This window comes from Ovis aries, chromosome 6, assembly GCF_016772045.2.
Source record: "Ovis aries strain OAR_USU_Benz2616 breed Rambouillet chromosome 6, ARS-UI_Ramb_v3.0, whole genome shotgun sequence".
NCBI classification, from domain to species: Eukaryota; Metazoa; Chordata; class Mammalia; order Artiodactyla; family Bovidae; genus Ovis; species Ovis aries.
The window spans coordinates 113,654,093-113,677,381 of NC_056059.1; the positions used below are offsets into that span (position 1 = coordinate 113,654,093).

General features: G+C 49.9%; 1 protein-coding gene across 1 annotated transcript; it reads right to left on the minus strand.

The window, feature by feature from the left end:
- Positions 1-102: 102 nt before the first annotated feature.
- Positions 103-17,568, minus strand: LOC101117079 (epididymis-specific alpha-mannosidase-like; the record flags this gene model as incomplete). The annotated part of the gene is made up of 9 exons (XM_060417739.1): positions 103-1,105; positions 2,078-2,270; positions 2,348-2,458; positions 3,572-3,824; positions 4,321-4,512; positions 10,554-10,828; positions 12,414-12,547; positions 16,911-17,049; positions 17,299-17,568. Coding segments are annotated over 9 exons (2,136 nt in total), but the record flags the coding sequence as incomplete, so codon positions are not given.
- Between the last annotated feature and the right edge of the window lie 5,721 nt (positions 17,569-23,289).

Below are 23,289 nucleotides of genomic sequence, written 5' to 3' on the forward strand. Positions count from 1 at the left end.
TTATAATACAGCCTCCATCTTCTGGTCCTTTGAGACCAGATGAGGAGGGCAGTCCTGCCAATCCCGCAGAACACGGGGACAAAATGACCTATGCTGTGGGAGGATGGTGATGCTGTGGGTCCTTGTTACTGCAGCCTAAGAGGTCTGCAAATTCTCTTCTCTCCATTTGTAAAGCCAAGGTTAGGGACTGGAGCTCTAGAATCAGGGAAGGACTTCTCGGTGCAGAACTTGAAGTTGACGAGCATAATGGTGATGAAGATGGTGGTGACGATAATGATAATGATGGCAATGATCATGCTGGTGGTGATTCCTTGAGGTTTCAAGCAACATGAGGGGCGGCAGGCCTCACAGCATCCCTTGTGGCTGTGGCTCCCCTGGCTCAGTCTATACCAACCTCTCTCTAACAGGATGGACTTGACCAGCCCAGCCACTTTCATCTACAGAGTTGAGCCAGCAATTCAGCAACACCCCTATATCAGGGACAAAGATGACCTTTGGCTTCTGCCTCTTTTTCCTCCTCCTCATTCCACAGACACTTACACTGGAGGGTGACAGCCCTTGGTGGGTCTCTGAGAGCAGAAGAGCAATTGAGGCATAGTGAGCCATGCCGTTGAGATACATGCAGTGTAACAGAGCAGGTACAGTGGAGCAAACGCCTTGGTGATATGAATAATGGGTACCTGGCAGTTGTTTCCTCCTCCAGGAAGCCATTCCTGATCACCTGCTGGGGGCTTCCCTCTGTACACAGTCACTGCATCTGATATTATCCAGACCCACCTTGTTCCTGCTTGCTGAGTGATCTGCCTCCCTGTGGGCCTCAGATCCCTCATTGGGCAGATAAGGAAACCAGGTGACCTCACAGAGCCTGGACAACTCTGAGGAGGGCCCTTTGTCTGGTGAAGGGTTGGAGGACCAGGCTGACATGGGGAGGCAGGAGTGAGTCTGGACACCTGAACACCTGCCGCACCTTTCTGGAGAGTCTGCAGGTGCTCTGTGTGGTTTGAGCTGTACTTCCAGCCGGGGATGCTGAGGATCTGCAGGTGGATGCCTGGAGGCAGCGTCACAGCCTTTTGCTTCCAGGGACCTGAGCCATGCGGGGCAATCTCTGAAAGGCAGATGGACAACAAGGAGAGGCTTTGGGCCAAACTCTCCTCCTGACTCTCACAGCTTGCCACACTAAGTCCCCCACTTCAGCTGATCTCACTCCCTCCCACCTGTGGCCCACACGGCCGGCAGCCTGAAGCACCTGTTGGTGCAAACGCCCCAGCCTGCCTTGAATATCTGGTCCAGTCAGTTCAAACTGCAGACTGGGAGATGGGAGCAGAGAGAAGACGCCATTTCTTCAAGAACTTGCAGGGAGTTCAGACAGAGACCTGCTCTGAGAACAAGATGTCAGACGCCAGCTCCCGTGCTGTCATCTATCGCTGCCTCTGCCCAGAGGGACTCAGCCCTCCACTTCCAGGAGATGCTCTGTTCAACTCTGGGCTCCAGCTGGAGCTGCCATCTCTTCACAACTCCCAGGCCTCAGTGATTGGCCAGGCTTGGGTCACGTGATTCGATCTGGGCCAATCAGAACCTCTCCCTGGCATCTCTGCTCTTGAAACAGGAGGGTCAAGACTGCTTCCCTGGGGCTTCCTTGGTGGCTCAGACGGTAAAGAAACTGCCTGGAATGCAGGAGACCCAGCTTCGATCCCTGGATCAGGAAGATCCCTGGAGGAGGAAATGGCAACCCATTCCAGTATTCTTGCCCGGAGAATTCCTTGGATAGAGGAGCCTGGTGGGCTACAGTCCGTGGGGTCGCAAAGTCAGACGTCACTTAGCGACTAATACACACACACACACACACACACACACACACACACACACACAACTGTATGACCTTTAACAAGTCATTGAACCCTCTTTGCACCTCAGGTTGCTCACATTTAAAATGAGAGGCCTGCATCTGAGGCCCCTGATCACTTCCTGCCCCATAGTAGCCCAGATCCCTGCGGGCACCAGCTCAGCCCCAGTGCTAGACAGGTCAGCTCGCCCGGGGCAGTGATGACAGGTGCACTGAAAGGACCCCCCACCTCACCGTTCATCTCTCTGAGCATCACGACAGGCCGGTGCTGCAGGGCCAGCCCACTCCTCTGGTGCAGGCCACTGGTGAGGGCCCTGGATCCCAGAAGGAGCCAGAGCACTGGGTGGATGACCGAGGTGTCATTCAGTGTGAGGTTGTTGCCCAGGGCACCCTTGTCATTGTTCCACAGCCGCCGGTGGAGCATGACCTGCAGGGGACAACTGTCTGACTGGGCCTGCCTGGGCCCTGGGGTCCCCGAGAGTGACCAGCAGGGCCTCCTCCTACCTCCACCTGTCCGTTCCTTTGGCTGGAGATGCCGTGTGCCTGTGTGGAGAGCAGCACCAACCTGCTGCGTCTGCTCTGGATGAAGGCTGACTGGACCATGGGGTAGTAATTCTGTGGACAGAAACATTGGCAGGTTGGTGGTGGGGGCAGTGGGCCAGGTCAGCCAGCAGGTCCAGGGTCTCCCTCTGGCCCCAGGTGGCCTCCTGCATGGGCGCAGCAGCAGCCCAGGGTGGTGTGGTAGTGAGGGGAGGGGCTCGGACTTGTGAGATGGACACACTTGGATTCAAATCCAGCTCCACCGCTTCCTGACCTTATGCCCTGGGGGACTCAGCCTGCCAAGCCTCAGTTTTCCCATCTGTAAAATGTGCCCCGAAGGTCCCCCTAGTGCAGGGAGTGAATGAGACATTTGTACCCATCCAGCCTGGGATGCCCCCAGCCAGTGGTTCCCAAGTAGAAAGGGGCTGGTGTCTGGGCTGGAAAGTGCTCATACAATCTTTCGTTCTATTTGTTTGTTCTATTGGGGCAAAATGACCTGTGTTGATGGTCCTGGACCCTCTGGATCCCAGACCACGGTGGGTGAGGACCAGCCACAGAGATGAAGGGACAGAAGCTCATGGAAGACAGAGCAGTGGGGAACCACATCCCTTCTCAGGGCCCCAGTGGAAGGAGAGACAACTAACAGGGACAGAGGCTCAGGAGGCGCCCAGCATGGCGCTGCCCCTGGATCATCCCAGCGCTCAGCACAGATCTGGGGGAGGTCGCTGTCTTCCCAGGAGAGCACCAAGGCCCAGGGACACCTTGGGACGCACCCAAGGTCACGCTGATGGAGGGCAAGGCCCTGGGAGCTGATTGAATTTGGAATTCAGCCCCTGCTCAGCTCTCCCTGGAAGACAGGCTGTGACTCATCTCAGAGCAGCCAGGGAGGGTCACACGCTATTCAGGCCTAGACAAGTACCAGGTGCATAATCCTCAAGCAACCCCCAGTAGGTCACCCATTGACCGAAGAGAACCTGCGGGGCACCCAGGAAACCTCAGGGACACACCTCATACGTGGTGGCTCCAGAACTCTGAGACCAGGTCTGAACATGCCTGGGCCACAGGCCTGAGGGGCAGACACCCTAAGGGAGATGCTCTGGAGCTTAAGGGATCTCTCCTGCCTTCTGAAAACCTGCCATCAGGACTATATCTCTGGCTGCTGTGCCCCCAGGACAGCTCAAGACGTACCCGAGCGATGGTGTTGCTCTTGTAGTTCCTGTAGGACCTGCGCTGCACCTGGTAGCCGTTGTTGTCCGAGTAGAGAACTCGCCCCGTGTCCAGCTTGGTGCTTATCCTCAGGATGGCCTCGCGGTTCAGCTCCAAGGGGCCCACCCGGTACTCCTGCTCTATGCGATGGCAGAGCAGCTCCCCATCAGAGCCCTGGGGTCCATGGGCCAGCTGGGAGTAGATGGCGAATGTGGGCTCACTATCGTTCACCTCCCTGGAGGAGAAGCAGGACAGGTAGGTCAAGCCTGAAGAGTCTTCTGGATGCCCCGCCCTTCTCCTTTCTTCCTTCCTCTCCTTCTGTTTCCCCCCCTCCATCCTTCCTGCAGGTTGGGGGCCGGGTAGCTTGCTTGGGCAATAGAACAGGAGGGACCCTGTCCTCTGAAGACTGGTTATCCGACCAGGCCTGGGGGCTCTGTCTGTCCTGCTCATGAAAACACAAGAACTGCTCTCGTGTCTAGGTCACTGCCACCGTGGGCTCCTGTCCCACCTCTGGACTTAGGTCCCACCAAGGTGACACAGCACAGGCAAGCAGAGCAGGACTGCAGAGACTGGAGCAGCTCATGACTTCATCGAACTTCCATGGAGGAAGGACCGTGTGCCAAGCCCAGGTCCAGGAGCTGGGTGTCTGAAGCATGACGGGCCCTCATTTCCTCATTCCCCTGCCTGTGAGCACCTCCATGAGCTGAGCACAAGCAGGAGGCCGCCCTCACCTGTAGAAGTACTGCCGGATCTCAGTCACCAGCGGCCCCTCCACGATCTCCATCCTCACAGCCTCCCACGCTGGCTCTGCTCTACCATTGGGTGTAAACACATAATTATCTGAAACGGGGCCATGATTGACATCACTCTTCACATGATACTCCCTAAAACTCTGGGTCACCCGTACTGTCCGGTTACTCTGCCTGCACAGAAAGGAAAGAGAAAAGAGTGTCATCGTCATGGACAATGTGCCATCCTTATGCTAGAACCAGGCTCACAGAGACTCTGTGGAGATGCCAGCCTGGAACCAGGGGTGGACACAAACAACCTCATCAGCTCTTCAGTGACAGCTATGAGGTCACTGAGTGAAGTCCACACACTTGGCTTGGAGGAGAGCTGGCTGGACCCACCAGAGCCCACACAGCATCAGACCCTATCTGTGTCCAGGACTGGATTCCACAGAGGAGGGCACACAGGCTTCAGTGCAGGCTCCTGGGGATACAAGTAGAGAGTGTATCATGCCTGCAGAGGCTTTGTCTTCGCTAGCCAGGCCCCATTATCCTAGATGCCAGCAGGGGGATACCTACTCCTTCAGGAGGTCATCAAGCCAGGACATCGTGGAAGCCTGTCACACTGGTGCTGTCCCCATGTCACTTGCCAGGGCCTTCAGTTAACCCTTCATCCTCTTCTCCGGACCCTCACAAGTACGGATTATGAACACATCTCAGGGCAGAGGCATAGCCCTCTGGGAGATGCGACCTCACTTCCTGAGATCCCACACACAGGAAATGCCAAGAAGAACTCAAAGTCACACTCCATTCTCACTCCCTTAGGTTAGGACTGGTGGCATGGATACGCCAGGGATAAGGGAGGAATGGGCTCAGAGCCTTGCACACATGGGTTTGCGCTGTCGCCCTGGGTGTGGCCTACGCAAAGGCACAGCTATGCGCTTGCATCCCAGCTGGCCCTGTCTGGCCGCAGGGGTTGAAGAAGTGCCATGTCTGTGCTCCTTGCGGATTTCTGTAGGGTTCTTGTGGCCAAGGGAAAAAGAGGTTTTGGAGGAGTGCCCTCCTGAGCTCCTTAGAAGAGGGGAGGAGGAAAAGAACCCTTTTCATTAGTCTGGCACCCAGGCCTTTCTCATCTGACCCCAGGCCTCCACCCCTGGCTTCCTTGCATAAGAGGTCCTCTCAGTGCCATGTTGAGACTTGCAAGTCAAGCCCCACTATGGGAGACATTCCCAAGCCATGCACCTGATGATGGATGTGTATCTAAAAATAGGAAGAACTCATATTGTTGTTGTTGTTCAGTGGGATAATACATGTCCAACTCTCTGTGACCCCATGGGCTGCAGCACAACAGGTTCCCCTGTACTCCACTTTCTCCCAGAGTTTGTTCAGATTTATGTCCGTTGAGTCAGGGGTGCTATCCGAGCAACTCACCCTCTGTCACACCATTCTCCTTTTGCCTTCAATCCTTCCCAGCATCAGGGGCTTTTCCAATGAGTCGTTTCTTCACATCAGGTGGCCAAGGTATTGGAGCTTCAGCTTCAGCATCAGTCCTTCCAATGAATATTCAGGGTTGATTTCCTTTAGGATGGACTGCTTTGATCTCCTTGCAGTCCAAGGGACTCTCAAGAGCCTTATCCAACACCACAGTTCAAAAGCATCAACTCTTTGGCACTCAGCCTTCTTTATGTTCCGGCTCTCACATCTGTACGTGACCACTGGAAAAACCATAGCTTTGATATATTTTGGACTTCCCTGCTGGCTCAGATGGTAAAGCATCTGTATATAATGCAGGAGACCCAGGTTCGACCCCTGGGTCGGGAAGATGCTCTAGAGTACTCTTCTTGGAAAATCCCATGGACAGAGGGGCCTAGTAGGCTAGAGTCCATGGGGTCACAAAGAGTCAGACACTACTGAATGACTTCACTTCTACTTCTTCTTGATATATATGGACCTTTGTTGGCAAAGTGATGTCTCTGCTTTTAATACACTGTCTAGGTTTATCAAAGCTTTCCTTCCAAGGAGTAAGCATCTTTTAATTTCATGGCTGCAGTCACCATCACAATGATTTTGGAGCCAAAGAAAATCAAATGTGTCATTACTTCCATTTTTTCCCCTCCTATTTGCCATGAAGAGATGAGACCAGATGCCACGATCTTAGTTTTTTGAATGCGCAGTTTCAGGATGGCTTTTGCACTTTCTTCCTCACCCTCATCAAGAGGCTCTTTAGTTCCTCTTCGCGTTCTGTCATTAGAGTAGTATCATTTGCACATCTGAGGTTGTTGATATTTCTCTCAGCAATCTTGATTCCAGCTTATGATTCATCCAGCCCAACATTTTGCAAGATACACCCTGTATGTAAGGTAAATAAGCGGGAGACAGTATGCAACCTAGATGTACTCCTTCCCTAGTTTGCAACCAGTCCATTGTTCCATATCCACTTCTAACTGCAGCTTCTTAACCTGCATACATATTTCTCAGGAGAAGGATAAGGTGGTCTGGTATTCCAATCTATTCCAGAATTTTCCACAATTTGATGTGATACATAGTCAAAGGCTTTAATGTAGTCAATGAAGCAGATATTTTCCTGGAATTCCCTTGCTTTTCTATGATCCAATAACTGTTGGCAATTTGATTTCTGGTTCCTCTGCCTCTTCGAAACTGAGCTTGTACATCTGGAAGTCCTTGGTTCGCTTATTGCGGATGTCTGTCTTGAAGGAATTTGAGCATAACCTAGCTAGAGTTGGTGCAAAATAATTGTGACTTTTGCATTGTTGAAATTTGCTGTTTGATACTGGAATATATTCTTTAATGAATGAAGTTATATGTCATTTCAATGTGCATTTCTCACTTTATGCTTTTCTGCTAATGACATTGCTTCCTGTTTGTTTTATATTTATTTTAGGCTACAGAAATGATGTTAGATAAAAAGCAAATGTCAACGATTTTCTTATTTGAGTTCAAAATGAGTTGGAAAGCAGCAGAGACAACTTGCAACATCAACAATGCATTTGGCCCAGGAACTGCTAACAAATGTACAGTAATGTGATGGTTCAAGAAGTTTTGCAAGGTAGATGAGTGTCTTGAAGATGAGGAGAATATTGGCTGGCCATCGAAAGTTGACAACAACCAATTGAGAGCCATTATTGAAGCTGGTCCTCTAACAACCAGGTGAGGAGTTGCCAAAGAATACAGTGTTGGAAATCTATCATCATTCAGCATTTGAAGAAAATTAGAAAGATGAAAAAGCTTAACAAATGGGTGCTGGCAACCCACTCCAGTACTCTTGCCTGGAAAATCCCATGGACAGAGGAGCCTGGTAGGCTACAATCTATGGGGTTGCAAAGAGTCGGACACAACTGAGCAGCTTCACTCACTCATGAGCTGACCAAAAATTTAAAAATCAGCCTTTTGAGTCTCATCTTTTCTTATTCTATACAACAACGATGAACCAATTCTCAATCGAATCATGAAGTGTGGCAAAAGTGGATTTTGTTTAACAACCATCAACAGCCAGCTCACTGGTTATCCGAGAAGAAGCTACAAAATCTTCCCAAAGCCAAACCTGCACTAAAAATGAAAAGTCATGGTCACTGTTTGGTGGTCTGCTGCCCATTTGATCCACTACATCTTTCTATATGCCAGCGAAACCATTACACCAGAGAAGTATGCTCAGTAACTCTCAAATGCTTCCACAACCAGCAGGAGACAGAAAATGCTTTCCAAGAGTTCCTGATATCCTGAAGCACAGGTTTTTATGCTATAGGAATAAACAAACTTCTTTTCTCATTGCCAAAAATGTGTTCATTGTAATGATCCCTATGTTGATTAATAAAGATGTATTTGAGCCTAGTTATAATTATTTAAGGAGCTTCCCGGGTGGCACTAGAGGTAAAGAACCCACCTGCCAATTCAGAAGATGTAAGCCACGTGGGTTAGATCTCTGGGTTGGGAAGATCAAGTGGAGGAAGGCTCGGCAACTGACCCCAGTATTCTTGCCAGAAGAATCCCACGGACAGGGGAGCCTGGCAGGCTATGGTTCATAGGGCCGAAAAGAGTTGGACATGACTGATGTGACTTGGCATGCATGCACGCACATAAGGGATTTAAAATCCACTGTCTGAAACCGCAAATACTTTTGCCCCCAAAAAACGAATTGTTTTTGAAATGAGCACAGTTGTACAGTAGCTGGAACATTCTTTGGCATTGCTGCTGTTAGGGACTGGAATGACAACTGACCTTCCCCAGTCCTGTGGCCACTGCTGAATTTTCCAAATTTGCTGACATATTGAGTGCAGGACTTAAACAGCATCATCTTTTAGGATTTGAAACAGCTCAGCTGGATTTTCATTACCTCCACCAGCTTTGTTTGTAGTAATTCTCCCTACGTTGAAAGAACTTTTACAACTCCATAATAAAGAACTACCCAGTTTTGAGACGGGCAAAGGATCTAAAAACACATTTCACCAGAGGAGACGCACAAATGGCCAACAGGCCCATGGAGAGATGTTCAATGCCTGTAGTTCTCAGGGCATGCAAATCAAAGTCACAATGAGATGCCACATCATATCCACTAGCATAACTATATCCAAAAGGCAGATAAACCCAAGTGTAGGTGGAGATGTGCAGAAATGGGACCCTCACACACTTGGATAAGAATGCAAAATGGTGCAGCAACGTGGGAAACAGTCCAGCCGTTTCACAAAGAGCTTAACATAAGAGTTTCCTGTGACCTAGTAATTCCACTCCTAGGAACTAACCCAAGAGAAAGAAAAGCTTTTGTCCACACAAAATCTTGTACATTCATATTCACAGCAGCCTTTTTCACCATAGCCCCAGAGTGGAAACCACCCACATGCTCATGAGATGAGGACTGGACAAATGAACCAAGGGATATCTGTCAGAGGAATATTATTGGGCCCTGAAGAGAAATAGAGTTTCACTCACACTGCATTGTGGATGAAACTTGGAAAGTCAGGAAGATAGACAGCAGGACATGAGTTCTCCTGGGAGGCAATGTGTAGGGTTGTGGCTTAGACGTGAGGCATCTGAAGGTGGGCAGGGAGGGGTTGGGAGCTGAAGCTGGTCTTTCAGGGGTTCTGCAAGAGGGGCATGGGGCCTGAGAAGGTGGGCGGGAAGGGGTTGGGAGCTGGAGCTGGCCTTTCAGAGGTTCTGCAGAAGGGGCATAGGGCTCTGATGACAGCTCAAGCTGGCCTGCAGACTCCACCTTTCCCAGCCAGACACTGGGACGGGGTAGCACTCAGAACCTGCTGGGGTGAAACCCCATTTCTGCTGCTCCCCCACACTCTCTGCAGTCTATCCTGCCTCCGTGCCTCATGCCCTCTCAAGAAGGACTTGTGGGCTGACTGGAAGACTGAGCCCCATCAGGGGCAGGGGTGTACTGGTCTGTTCTTTCAGACTGCTGACAGATGACGGGGCTGAGCTCCAGGTGACACTCACTTCACACCAATGCACCCTGCCTTCCTCCCCTTCTCTGTCTGCCTCTTCCTTCTCTTTCCTTACCTCACTTTCTGCCAGATGCTCCCCCAAGCTTCCTGTCCACTCCCCCCACCCACAGACTTCTGCTTTGTTAGGAGACCACATCAGGAAACAGATGTGGATGTGCTGGACAAGAAGCTGAAGAGGAATAGAAACTGCCTGGGATGAAACCTGAGCATGCACACGGAGGCTTCAAACTCTGGGGAGACTTTCCTGGGCTCAGCTGCCAAAGAGTGCTGGTGAGTGAATAAATACTTGAGGGGATGAATGGATGGATGGGTGGATGGATGGATGGAAGGATGGACGGAAGGATGGGTGAATGAATGGGTGGATAGGATGGATGGATACATTGACGGATGATGGACGGAAACGTGCAGGGTTAGGTGCATAGATGAGCGGGTGGGTGAGTGCGCAGATGGATGGGAGTGTGCGTGAAAAGATGGATGTTTGTGGCTCTGAATATTAAAAAGTAGATAATACGACTATTACCAATTCCCAGGATGTGATCTGCAATGCCCCATTTTCCGTGAATCAAACTCTGGAATAAGCAAATTCAAGAACGGCTCTATGGATCTGGCCTAGATTCTCGCTACTAAACATACACCTGATTGCACTGCAGGGAGCTTCCCCACCATCACACTCTCACCCTGCAGCTGAGGAAATGGAGACCCAGGAAGGGCATTACTTGCCCAGGTCCCAGGGTCCTCCTGGCCTCAGAGGCAGCAACAACTGCACCTCACCTCTCCCAGATGCTGTGCATCAGGTTGGTGTCCTTGTCTAGGAATACGGTGTAGCAGTCATTCTTCACAGGCACTAGGCTTCCGCCCACCTGCTTGCCACTTCTCCTGAGTCTAAGTCCAAACCGCCTGGAGCTGGCCAAGGAGGTCACAGGCTCCCCAGTGTCCTCCTGGGGCCTCCTGCTGGGCTGGATGCTATAGTGCCTGTAACTGAGTCCTGGGATCATGGTCAGCACGTGCAGGTCATAGGCAGAGGGCATCTCCTTTGATCTTTGGAACTGAAAGGCATGAGGGACAAGATGAATGATGGATGTCAGATATGGAAGATGCCTTAGTCTCCTTGGAAACCCTGGGCTTACACACCTGGTGAATGGAGTGCTTGCTCTGCACAGAGATAGCTGGGTCATCCATCACTGGGCTGAGCTGCTTTCCTCTCCTGCATCTTCTCTGCACAACAGAATCAGTCCTCGTCCCCCTTCTTCCTTCTCCAGCAGGGCTGCAAACCACCTGCCCTCCTCCCACACTCCTTCCTGTTCCTGCCTCTGAGCCTTTGCTCATTCTGTTCCCTCAACCTGGAAGCCTCTTCCTTGGAGGGTGGACTCTTGTCTCTTAATCCTCCAATTTCCCTGAGGAGGGAGGCTTCCAGGTCACCCCTGCAGGCCTTTCTCCATCTCCACATCATCGGATTCAGGCAAGGGAATTGGGTGACACCACTGAATCCACGTGTGGAGTGGGGGATGGGGCTCACTCGATAGGGCACAGATGTCATCTCTGGGTCCTGTGGGGAGGATTTACGGAGCTATGAGCAAGTTCATGTTGCTTCTTACAGCCTCCAGCCTGGCCTTTCTCTGAACTAGCAGACACCCTGTCCCCACCCCACATGCCATACCTTTCCTGAAGGTTTTCCTTCACCACACTTATCATCTGTCCCTTTCTACACTTTCTTATTTTGTGCCTGCCTGGATCCCCCACTAGAATAGGAGCCCCCTGAGGGCAGGGACTTTTGTCTACTTGGTTGTTAAAGTTTCTCCAGTGCCTAGAGTAACGCCTGACACATAGTAGGTGCTCAAGAATATTGAAGTGCATTGACACTTAGAGAGAGCTGCCTTTGGGTGGGGAGGGGGATGTTTTGTGTTGGGTCAGCTCAACCCACCCCCTCCCCACACCTGACCACAACAGAGGAATCTTCCTCTGCTGTCTCAGTTAAGGACTGCTGCCCTGGCCAACAGGTCATCACTCCGCACTTCAACTCTCTATATCTGTGTCTGTTCCTTGAATTCCATGGGGACTTCAGTGTCAGGGACAAGCACTCAGCTAGGGGCCACGCCAGAACAGACATGCAGTCGTGTTTACTGAATGGCTGACTAATGGCATCACCTCCTCCACCTCATCTGGGAAGGGCTGGTGGGGTGACAGTAGGGTCACTTTTAGACAAGTCTAGCTCCAGGTCTGGGAAGGCCATGGGGAGGGACAACACAGGATGTGGGTGCCTTAGAGAGGCGGTTGGGCCCTACCTGTAATACAGCACCTCCATAAAGATGCACATTTAGGACTTCTGATGGACTTCTCATGCAAAGCGGATATTTTCCTGAGAGCATATATGCTCTCCATGTATCCCAGACCACTGTGAGACCTTATAGGGTAAGCACAGCAGAAGGGACTTCTGGTCAACTCAGATGCCCAAAGCCTAGGGTCAGACCCCTGGGTGGATCCACTGACCCTGATGGTGACTCACCCCATGACACTGTCCTCACGGTGAGGGCAGCATGTCCCATGTTCCCTTTAGATACCCTATGTCTGGGGGCCCCGCGCAGAGCAGGGGCAGCAACAGGGCATGCACCATAGGCGGGGTGTCCCCCTCACCTGTGCAGGCACAGGGTGGCCTGACTCGTCTGTGATGCTGACATTGGGGAATTCCACAGTCAGGGTGATGATGGTGGTGACCGTCCAGGCCAGCGGGTTGTAGACCACTGCAAAGTGTCCCCCACGCTCTGGGCCTGCACACAGAGAACAGGCTCTACTGACTGCTGGACCTGACCCACATCTCATCCCTGGTGCCCCTCGGAACAAGAGAAACGGAGGCAGGTGAGCCTGGCCTGCAGAGTCCAGAGGGAAGGGCAGGCAGACACATGGGCTCCCACGTGCAACTTCCTCCTCATCTGTTCAGGCTGTGTCCTGGATCCCAGGTGGGGTGGGGGAGGCGTCACCCCAGAGATGAGCTCCTCACTCATCTCTTCCTGTCAGCCCACTTTACTGGTGAGGACACAGGTCCAGAGCAAATGGTCAGCTGTCCAAGGTGACCCGTGTCTTAAGGCATGGCTCCAAAGCTTGAGTGCTTGGCAATGTAGACAGAACTCTCTGGACCTTGGAGGATCAGGGTCAATCACCAAAGTCAGCACTGGAGCACTCTTTGGTATGAACCTGGATTCCCTTTCCACTCCTTCCCCACCCCGTATGCCCCAGGCTATGACCATGTTTGATGACTTCTGGATCTGGCCTCCGCCCATGCAGTTCCCATGGCTGGATGCCTTTCTGGGGTCTCCACCTGCCCCTTCCTTGGGGAGCTGCCCCCGTGAGCTCATGGGAATGGCTGGCCTCACCAGACACTGGAAGGACCCAGTTCTACCTCCATTTCTATGCCCATCATCCCCTCCCCACCCCAGTCCCTATGGACAGGATTCCAGTCTGCTGCACTCCTGACCCCAGGGCTCTTCCAGAGTCTGAAGGTAAGATGGGACTGTACACAGAGCAGAGGGCAGAGCTGGGCAGGTGAGGGGAGGGGCAGGGTGGGGAGGGCACAGTGAGAGAGAGCAGGGTGAGTGTGGACCCTGGGAAGGTGGGCGGCCCACATGCTCCTGCAGGGACAACAGTTGTCTCTGTTGGCCCAGGATTTTCAAGGATGAAGCCCGTCAGCTTCAGGCAAATGGAGTGATACTCACTCTCCACCTGTGAAACCCTCATAGACAAAGAAGCTAGTCACATGGCCGCCCAGATGTGATGTGCCTCCAAGCAGAGCTCAGGAGGGAGTGCAGGGGCCAGACTGGCCAAGGTCCCTGAGAAAACTGCATGCGGTCTGCAGAGCTGGGGAGCACTTGGCTAAGGGTCCCAATCCAACCTGTCTGACCCTGGGCAGGGCCATGAGCTGTGTGTTGTGCATGGGTCCTCAGCTATGAAGTGAGGACAGTGACCATTTCAGCTTTCAGGATGTGTGATTCCTGTTAAGTCGCTCAATAGTGTGTGACTTTTTGAGACCCCATGGACTGCAGCATGCCAGGCCTTCCCATCTCTCTCCATCTCCTAGAGCTTGCTCAAACTCATGTCCACTGAGTTGATAATGCCATCCAACCGTCTCATCCCCTGTCATCCTCTTCTCCTGCCCTCAGTCTTTCTCAGTATCAGGCTCTTTTCCAATGAGTCAGCTCTTCACATCAGGTGGACAGACTATTGGAGTTTCAGCTTCAGAATCAGTTCTTCCAAGGAGTATTCAGGGTTGCTACCTTTTAGGATTGACTAGTTTGATCTTCTTGAGTACAAGGGACTCTCAAGAGTCTTCCTCAGCACCATACCATAGTTCAAAAGCATCCATTCTTTTGCACTCTGCCTTCTTTATGGTCCAGTTCTCATATCTGTACATGAACACTAGAAAGACTATAGTTTTGGCTATATGGACCGTTGTCAGCAAAGTGATGCCTCTGCTTTTTAATACCCTCCCTAGGTTTGTTGCCGGGAGCCAGTGTGAGGAATCCCGCCCGTGACAAGGTCATGAGGAAGGAAGCTGACATACGCAAGGCGTGCTCAGACTTCAGGGACCCCTCTGGAAATTCCTAAGCATGTACCCCAATAAAAATCTGCCAGCTTTTGTGCTCTGCTTTTCCACTCTTCTGACATTTTCTGGAAAAAGTCAATTCAGGGCTTTAGTCTTCTGCATTTGAAAGAGTGTTTCAATCCAAAAACCCCTCTGATGGCTTTCTAGCCTGCCTGCAGGACTCGTACAGCTGCGCGTGTGAATGTTTGAGGCCTCCTGACCGCAGGAGGCACAGGAAGCTTAAAACATCCTAGGAATGTAGGAGCTTCCGAGGAGTCAAAATCTTTAGAATAGGACTGATTAAAGGTTTCATTTGTTGAGTCAATATTTGCTGCCAAATTTTCACATCCTTTAGTTGTAGATATAGTTAGAAAAACAAGTAGTAGACCTTGTATTAGCAACATTAGATCTTTGAGTTAAGTACCTTCTTTGTTATATCCCACTGCACCTTTGTTCTATAGAGATGTAACTTTAATGTTAATACTTTAAGGAGATGTAGATTAAAGAAAAACACTTCAGGGGAAACAAGATTAACATTCATTAAGGAAGAGAGCCAAAAAGTGTTAACAAGCCTCTTGGCCAGAAGATAATGTAAATCACCTGAGACCTTTTGTATACCAAATGATGTATAGAAAGAGCCTGAGCTGCGAACGCTACATAATCTTGTGTTACCCATTGATCTCTGTGTTTTATCAAAAGTATAAAAGGCCTTCTGAACAATAAAGGATGGGGCCAGCTTCGGGGGCCAGGGGCCGGGGGCCAGCTTCTTGGACCAGCTTCTCTAACTAGTCTCCCGGCCTGGTTTCTTGGGACTCTGGTTCCCCCCGTGTCTCTCTCTCTCTTTCTTCTTCTCTCTCTTTCCCTCTCTCTGCTCTTTACTTTAACTTCAGGCTGAATCTCCATCTGGGGCGTGGAGGCTCGCCAGGTCTACTTACTTGCCCTGGCTGTTAAGACCCGCGAGAAAGGGAGCTTAAGGCGAGGCACCCTTAGATATTCAAGCGGGCGCCGGTGGCCCTACGTAGATGGTGCAAATTCCTTGTCTGGAATATTGGCCTTCCGCGTAAACCAAGCTATTCAGCCCTCTTCCTCCACTTAATCTTCTTACTACACTATAGTTTCTTAATCTAATCTTACTTTAATAAATAAACAAGTCTTTCCACGCCGACGCCGTCCACCCTTCGAATTCCCTGGATCCACCGGGGCTGGACCCCGGCGGTTTGTCAAGGCTTTTCTTCCAAGAAGTAAGGGTCTTTTAATTTTATGGCTGCAAGTCACCATCTGCAGTGATTTTGGAGCCCAAGAAAATAAAGTCTTCCACTGTTTTCATTTTTCCCCATCTATTTGTCATGAAGTGATGGGACCAGATGCCATGATCTTCATTTTTTTTGAATGTTGAGTTGTAAGCCAGCTTTTTCACTTTCCTCTTTTACCTTCCTCAAGGGGCTCTTTAGGTCCTCTTCACTTTCTCCCATAATGGTGGTGTCATCTGCATATCTGAGGTTATTGATTTTTCTCCTGGCAATCCTGATGCCAGTCTGTGCTTCATCCAGCCCAGCATTTCACATGACGCATTGCGCATGTAAGTTACATACGCAGGGTGACAGTATAGAGCCTTGATGTGCTCCTTTCCCAATTTTGAAGCAGTTCATTGTTCCATGTCCGATTCTAAATATTGCTTCTTGACCTGCATGCAGGTTTCCAAGGAGGCAAGTAAGGTGGACTGGTATTCCTATCTCTTGAAGAATTTTCTGCAGTTTGTTGTGATCCACACTGTCAAAGGTTTTAATGTAGTCAATGAAGCAAATGTAAATGATTTTCTGGCATTCTCTTGCTTTTTGTGATCCAAGGGATGTTGGCAGTTTGATTTCTGATCCCTTTACCTTTGCTAAATCCACCTTGTACATCTGGAAGTTCTCCATTCACATACTGCTTAAGCCTAGCTTGAAAGATTTTGAGCATAACCTTGCTAACATGCAAAATCAGCACAATTGTGTGGTCATTTGAGCATCTTTGGCATTACTGTTCTTCGGGATTGGTATGCAGACTGACTTTTCCAGTCTTGTGGCCACTGCTGAGTTTTCCAAATTTGATGGCATGCTGGGTGCAGCACTTTAACAGCATCATCTTTTAGGATTTAAAAGAGCTTAGCTGGAATTCAGTCACCCCCATTAGCTTTCTTCATAGTAATGCTTCCTAAGGCCCACTTGACTCACACTCCAGGATGCCTGACTGTAGGTAAGTGATCACACCATTGTGGTTATCAGGTCATTAAGTGTTACATTAAATTGTGCAAACAATATGTTGGCAACATCCAGAATGTGTTAGCATTTTTCCCTCCCTCTAGGAACAACAGCCCTTCCTCAATCATAGAGAGGAAACAGGGCTCAGAGAAGTGAAGGCACCTGCCCAGCTCACACTGAAATGAGGGCCTCCACTGAATGGGACTTGAGTCTGACGTTCAGATATCCTGGTCCATCCCCTGACCCTCAGGCTCTCTTCTCAGAATGGGGCAGACGCCTGCCAGGGCTCACTGTGCCCCTAGGGGCCTCACTTACCCGAGTGGGCTGGAGACCTGTCCTGGATGATCGAGGCCATCAGCTTGTGCACCCCTTCCATCCTGGTGCTCAGGTTCTCTACAAACATGTCACCAACCTTGACAGCATGAGTCCCAGTGATGGCATCATGGTGCTGGACCTGGGCCCCCAGCAGAGCAGAGCAAGAGTGGGGTCAGGCCGGCCTCTCCTCAGCACCTGCTGTCCTGATGCCCACTGGGCCCTGACTCCCCTTCCCTCTCAGCAGGTGTTGCTGGAGAATTGGGGTTTTCTCATCTGTAAAGTGGACCTGTAGTGACCATGGACTGGGAGGTGTGCTGGGTTGGGAAGGGGGAAGCACACAGCCCAGGAGGGTCCAACCCTGTCCTGTCTCTACGAGGCACTGCATTACCTCGGAGACTGCCCAGCGGAGCTGCTGGAGCTGCTGCAGGCCCCAGGCCGGGTCCAGGAACCAGTGGGGAGCCAACAGCACGTAGCGTGTGAACATGGACTCCCCGGCATACAGCAGAGCGCTGGCTCTCCTCACCAGCCCCTTGAGACCACTTCGGGAGGCGTAGAATCCAGTCCAGGCATGAAATAAATCTAGGAGCAAAGGCCAGGAATGGGTGTGAGGTCCTGCCCACAGAGGCCCCTGAGCCCCATCTGGGAAATGCTGAGGAAGATGAGGTCAGAGATGGATCTGCCTGGGTTCCCGTAGATACAGTCTAGGCCTGGGATGATCTCAGGGTTCCTGGTCCAGCCAAGTTAGCAATGGTACAAGATCCCTGGAAGGCCTAGGCAGCTGGTAGCATCAGGCGGGGCTGGGGCAGGCCTGGAGAATCCCAAGTGCTGAAGGACTGTGGCAAGGACAAGATACCCAGTGTGCACCTGGGCCCCTGGAATGGCCTGTGGGGAAAGGCCCTGGAATGGGGGATGATGGCAAGACCCAGAGGGAAGGGCTGGAGTGTGGCAGCCCTGTATACCTCTAAGGACAAAAGAGATCCTTTGCTGGCCTGCATCTCAGTAGGTCCCTCTGTCTGCCTATCAGGAATGAATGGCATGGGGGTGGGAGCTGGCATACCCCTGGAGCTACTTCCCTGACCCTGGACAGAGTTCAAAGCAGGATTGGGAGGAAACATGCCAAGCACATGAGGTCTGAGCTGTCTCTCAGCAAGTGTTTCATCTCCCACTCTTCTCGACTCCTATGGCTTCTGCAGACTGTGCTGTGCCTTCACTTCAAACACTCTCTTGCTGAGTGCTCCCGGTTAGGCCCTAGGGCTGGGCAAAGGTGGCTGGGTGGCAGGGCCTGGTCAGGGTCCCTGGGCTGCCCTGGCTCATGGAGTCCTGGCCACAGTCTCTCCCCACACCCACACCCCCTAGCTCCTCTTTCTCTGCAAAAGGGAGCAGGACAACAAGGATCTTTGAAGGATTCTGGCATTGTATGCAGTAAGGGTTTCAGATGTTCAATAATTTCACCAACACCTTCCCCCGCAGATGCCCTGAGCAAGGGCTGGACTGGGCTGTGGAGGGCATTTCTGTCTCCCCAGCTGTCAGTGGGAGGCTGTGTGTGCATAATTCCTGTCTGGCTTACAGATAGAGGAGCTGGACCTTCTAGAGGGTCCGCTTGGAGGTGGGTAGGGCTGGACCAGGAAGAGGCACTGATGCTGGGCTTCCTTCAGGGCATCATGCCCTGGGCTAGCTTCCTCAGCATGGAGTGCCCACAGCATGTCCAGGATGGCACCTGGCCTCCCAGGATGGAGATGCTGCTGTCAGTGTTAACAGCTGCATCTGCTGAGCTCTGGCTCTGGCCCAGGCACTAGGCTAAGGGCTCTCCTCATCTCACTTCATTCTCACACTGGATGCGCTAACCAAGATGAACGTCCCTGCTTTCCTGACACGGAACGGTTCCACGGTGCATACAACCCACCACAAGGCTCAGTCCATGACCTTTCACCCTGAGCCTTGCTGGCCACAGCCAAACCCGTCCTGGCCTCCAGGACACAGGTTTGTGGGAGACAAGGTCCCCCAATAATGCCTCTGTGGCAATAGGTGAAAAGCGGGACCCTGAGGGGAAGAGGAGACAGCCGATCGAGACTTAAGGTCAGGAAAGGCTTCCTGGAGGAGGTGACACGCATGCATGCATGCTCAGTCGTGTCCGACGCTGTGGCCCCACGGACTGTAGCCCACCAGGCTCCTCTGTCCATGGGATTTCCCGGGCAAGAATCCTGGAGCGGGTTGCCATTTCCTCCTCCGAGGGATCTTCCCGACCCAGGGGTCCAACCTGCATCTCCTGTGTCTCCTGCATTGGCAGGTGGATTCTTTACCACAAGCACCACGTGGGGATCAGAGGAGGCGACACTACAGGACAATTGGGACTTTGCAGGAAGAGGAGGTGGGCACGGGCCAGTCCTCCGGCAGCACTGCAATAAAAGGCAGAGACGGGACCTGCTGCATGTGGACAGCGTGCGAGGCTCTGGGAGCTAGGAAGAGGGCAGAGTGTGGAGGGTGTCAGGCAGGAGGGTCAGGGCCTGTACCTCCCCCAGATCCCCTAGCAGGCTCCAAGCAGGGGCCTGAGCAGGCACTGAGTTTGGGGGCCCCTTTCCTCCCTGGCACCGAATCCCTCCCTGATCCCCCACCAGAGGCTCCTACCTGAGGAATAAGGCAGAAAGTCTTGGTGGTCTCGGACCTTCCAGGAGAGCTGGTGAGCGTGCACAGCCTGGAAGTAGTTTCCCAGCGTAGCATACTACACCGAGATGCCGTGCTGGTATGTGAACTTGTTGACCTCCTCCATTACACGGTCCATGTTGGTGAATTGCAGTGAAGCATTGAAGAACTGCCTGTCACATCCCTGCAGGCCCGGGGACAGAAGCAACGCCCTGCCCTTCTGGGTGCAGAGCCTAGCCTGCAGGGGGAGAGCCCCTCCTATCCCCATGACCACCCGCACTCCCCACGGCGGGCATGAATCCCAGGCCCTGTGCTGGGGTGTGTCTGCCTCTCTGCCATGTTGAGGGTGTTTCCCCGGCACTGGTTTGTCTTACAGCTGCAGCTTTGGACCCTTTCACAACATTCCCCAATTCTGCACACTCTCTAGGGCCACCTTTGGCTGCCAAAATCTCATCTCTTTCTCTATAAGACTTGTGAAATTCCGCATGAGAGATGATTCAGGTTTTGGCTTTCTGTGTCTGATTGACTTCACTTCCTGACTGTTTCTTAAACCCCAGCACATTACTAGATATTAATAACCTTAATTATGGTAAGATACTAAACGTGAATAAAAAGGATAATGGCTTACTTGAATTTACTGACCTTAATTACATCCTCTGAAAGATGCCAAAGTATAAAAACCAATAAATTCTTGGAAATATATAATCTAAACTATGCATAAATAGAAAGAATGAACAATGGATTCCTAGTAATAAAATTGAACCTGGATTCAGATACCTCTCAAGAAACCAATGATCAACTCTCAGTGGAAATTTCTATCAACTATTGAAGAAGAACTGATACACATTCTTGTTAGTCTGTCCCATAAACTAGAACTGGACAGAAAAGTTTCAATATAATTTCTTGGTCAAATACAAGGCCAAGGTCACCCTGACATGAAACTAGGCAAAGAAGCCTCAATATCTCCCAGGAACATAGACACGAAATCAACAACACATTAGCAAAACAAATTCAAATACGTGAAGACAATATTATACCATCTTCAAGCAGGATTTATTCCAGGAATGCAGGGATTGTTCAACATCCTCAAATCAATCCATGTACTACAGCACACTAAGAAAATGCAAGATAAAAATTGTATGATCATCTCAACAGATGCAAAAAAAGCATATGACATAATTCATCTTCCATTTATGATAAAAACTCTCATCAAAGTAGAACTGAATGGAAAGTATGTCATCATTTGAGAGATCTTATATGACGTCTGACAACTGACATCAATTCAAGGATGAAAAGATAAAACCTATTCCTGTGAGATCATGAAAAAGACAAGGGTGATCCCACTCACCACTTATTTAACATGGTTTTATAAAGCATAGAGAGTAGCAAATAGGAAAGGAAAGACATGTAAATTGGAGCAGAACCAGTAAAATTCTCACTAATGGCAATTATAATGGTGTTATAGAAATAAAGATCATATAAAACCCGAAAGACAAATCTTAAATGAATAACAGCAGTAAAGTTGCAAGATAAAAATATCAATACACATAATCACCTGCTCTGGTGTTCCCACACACTAATAACTAATCATCAGAAAGAGAAATGAAGGAAACAATCCGATTTATAGTTATATCAAAAAGGTAAAATACCTAAGAATACATTTCATGGAGCAGGTGACAGCCCTGTACACTGAAAACTAGATGACACGGTGATGATAGAAATGGAGGAAGACACAAGTGAGTGGGAAAACACTCTGTGCTCACGACTGCAAGAAGAGGGCCTCCTTTTCCAAAGCCATCTACAGATTCAATGCAACACCTATGAAAATTCCAAAGACGTTTTTCACAGAAAGAGAACAACCAATCTTTAAATTTGTGAGAACCACAGAAGACTCTGGGTAGTCAGAGCAATCTTTAGTGGGAAGAACAAAACTTGAAACACCGTGCACCCTGATTTCAGACTTCACGGCAAAGTCACAGCAAGCCAAATAGTCTGGCACCAACAATAAAAGATACAGATGGATCAATGGGATAGAATAGAGAGCTCAGGAACAAAGCCATGTGTGTATGGCAATTCTATTACAGCAAAAGGGCAAGAATATAAACTGGGGAAAGGACATCTTCTACCAGAAACAGTCTGGTGAAAACTGAACATCCTCATGTGTAGAATGAGGTGGGACCACTGCCGGACACAGTACTCAAAGAGTAACTCAAGTTAAGCAAAGACTTGATTGTAACTCCTGGAACTATAAGGGCTTCCCTGGTTGCTCAGCTGGTAAAGAATCCACTTGAAATGCAGGAGACTCTAGTTCAATTCCTGGGTTGGGAAGATCCACTGGAGAAGGAATAAGCTACCCACTCCCATATTCTTGGTCTTCCCTGGTGATTCAGCTGGTAATCTGTCTGCAGTGCAGAAGACCTGGGTTCAATCCCTGTGTTGGGAAGATCCCGTGCAGAAGGGAATGGCTACCCACTCCAGTATTCCAGCCTGGAGAATTCCATGGACTGTGTAGTCCAAGTGTTCACAAAGAGTAGGACACGTGAAACTATAAAACCTCCAGAAGGAAGTGTAAGCAGTAAATTCCTTATCACTGGTCTTGATGATGAGTTTTTGGATTGGTACCACGTGGAAAGGGATAAACAAGCACAATCAACAAGCAGACTACATCAAACTAAAAGCTTCTGCACAGCAAAGAAACACCATAAATAAAGACAGCCTAGGAAAGGAGAGAAAATATTTGCAAGTCATAAATCTGAAAAGGGTTAATATCCAAAATATATAAAGAACACACACAAACCAGTAGTAGTAATGCAAACAAGTCAGGTAAAAAATGGACAGAGTTCTTGAAAAGACATTTGTCCAAGGAAGACATGGAGATACCAACAGATGGGAAGAGATGCTGAACAAATAAAATTAGACAGAGGTACAACCTCACAACTATTAGGACAGCTATTGTTTATGAGAAAAGAAACAACTCACGTATGTCAGGATAAGGAGAAAAGGAGACATTCATGCGCTGTTGGCCTGAATGTAAATTGGCCCAGCCATGATGAAAACAGTATGGAGATTCCCCCCAAAATTAATAAAAGAGCTGATTCAGCCATCCCCTCTCTTCATACTTATTCAAAGGCAACAAAAATACTATTTTGAAAAACTTTTGTATCCTCATGTTCACTGCAGCATCATTTATAACAGTCAAGGCGTGGAATCAACCAACCATCAATGGATGATCAGATCAAGAGAACGTGCTTTACATACACAGTGTTATTCACCATCAAAAGAGGAAATCCTGCCATTTGCAACAACATGGGTGGAACTTGAGAGCATTATGCTCAGGGAAACAGTCAGACAGAGGAAGATGAAATACTGTTGGTGTCATGCATATGTGAATTAACGGAAAAGAGAAACCATGTGAAAAATGGGTTCATGTACAGAGAGAACAGATTGGTGGATGCCAAAACCAGGAGGGTAGGGTGGATGCATGATGGAGGCCGTAAGGTACAAATTGCCCTCTACAAAGTTACAAGGTTGTAAGGCTGTACTGCACAGAGTGGAGGCTGTGGTGAGCCATACTCTACTGTTGAATTGAAAGTTGTTACAAGGTAAATTTTAAAGTTTGCATTACAGGAAAAAATTGTGTAACTATTTGTGGTGACAAATATTAACGAGATCTTTGTAGTGATCATATTACAATACATATATATGCAAACATAAAAGTGAAAGTCAAAGTGAAGTTGCT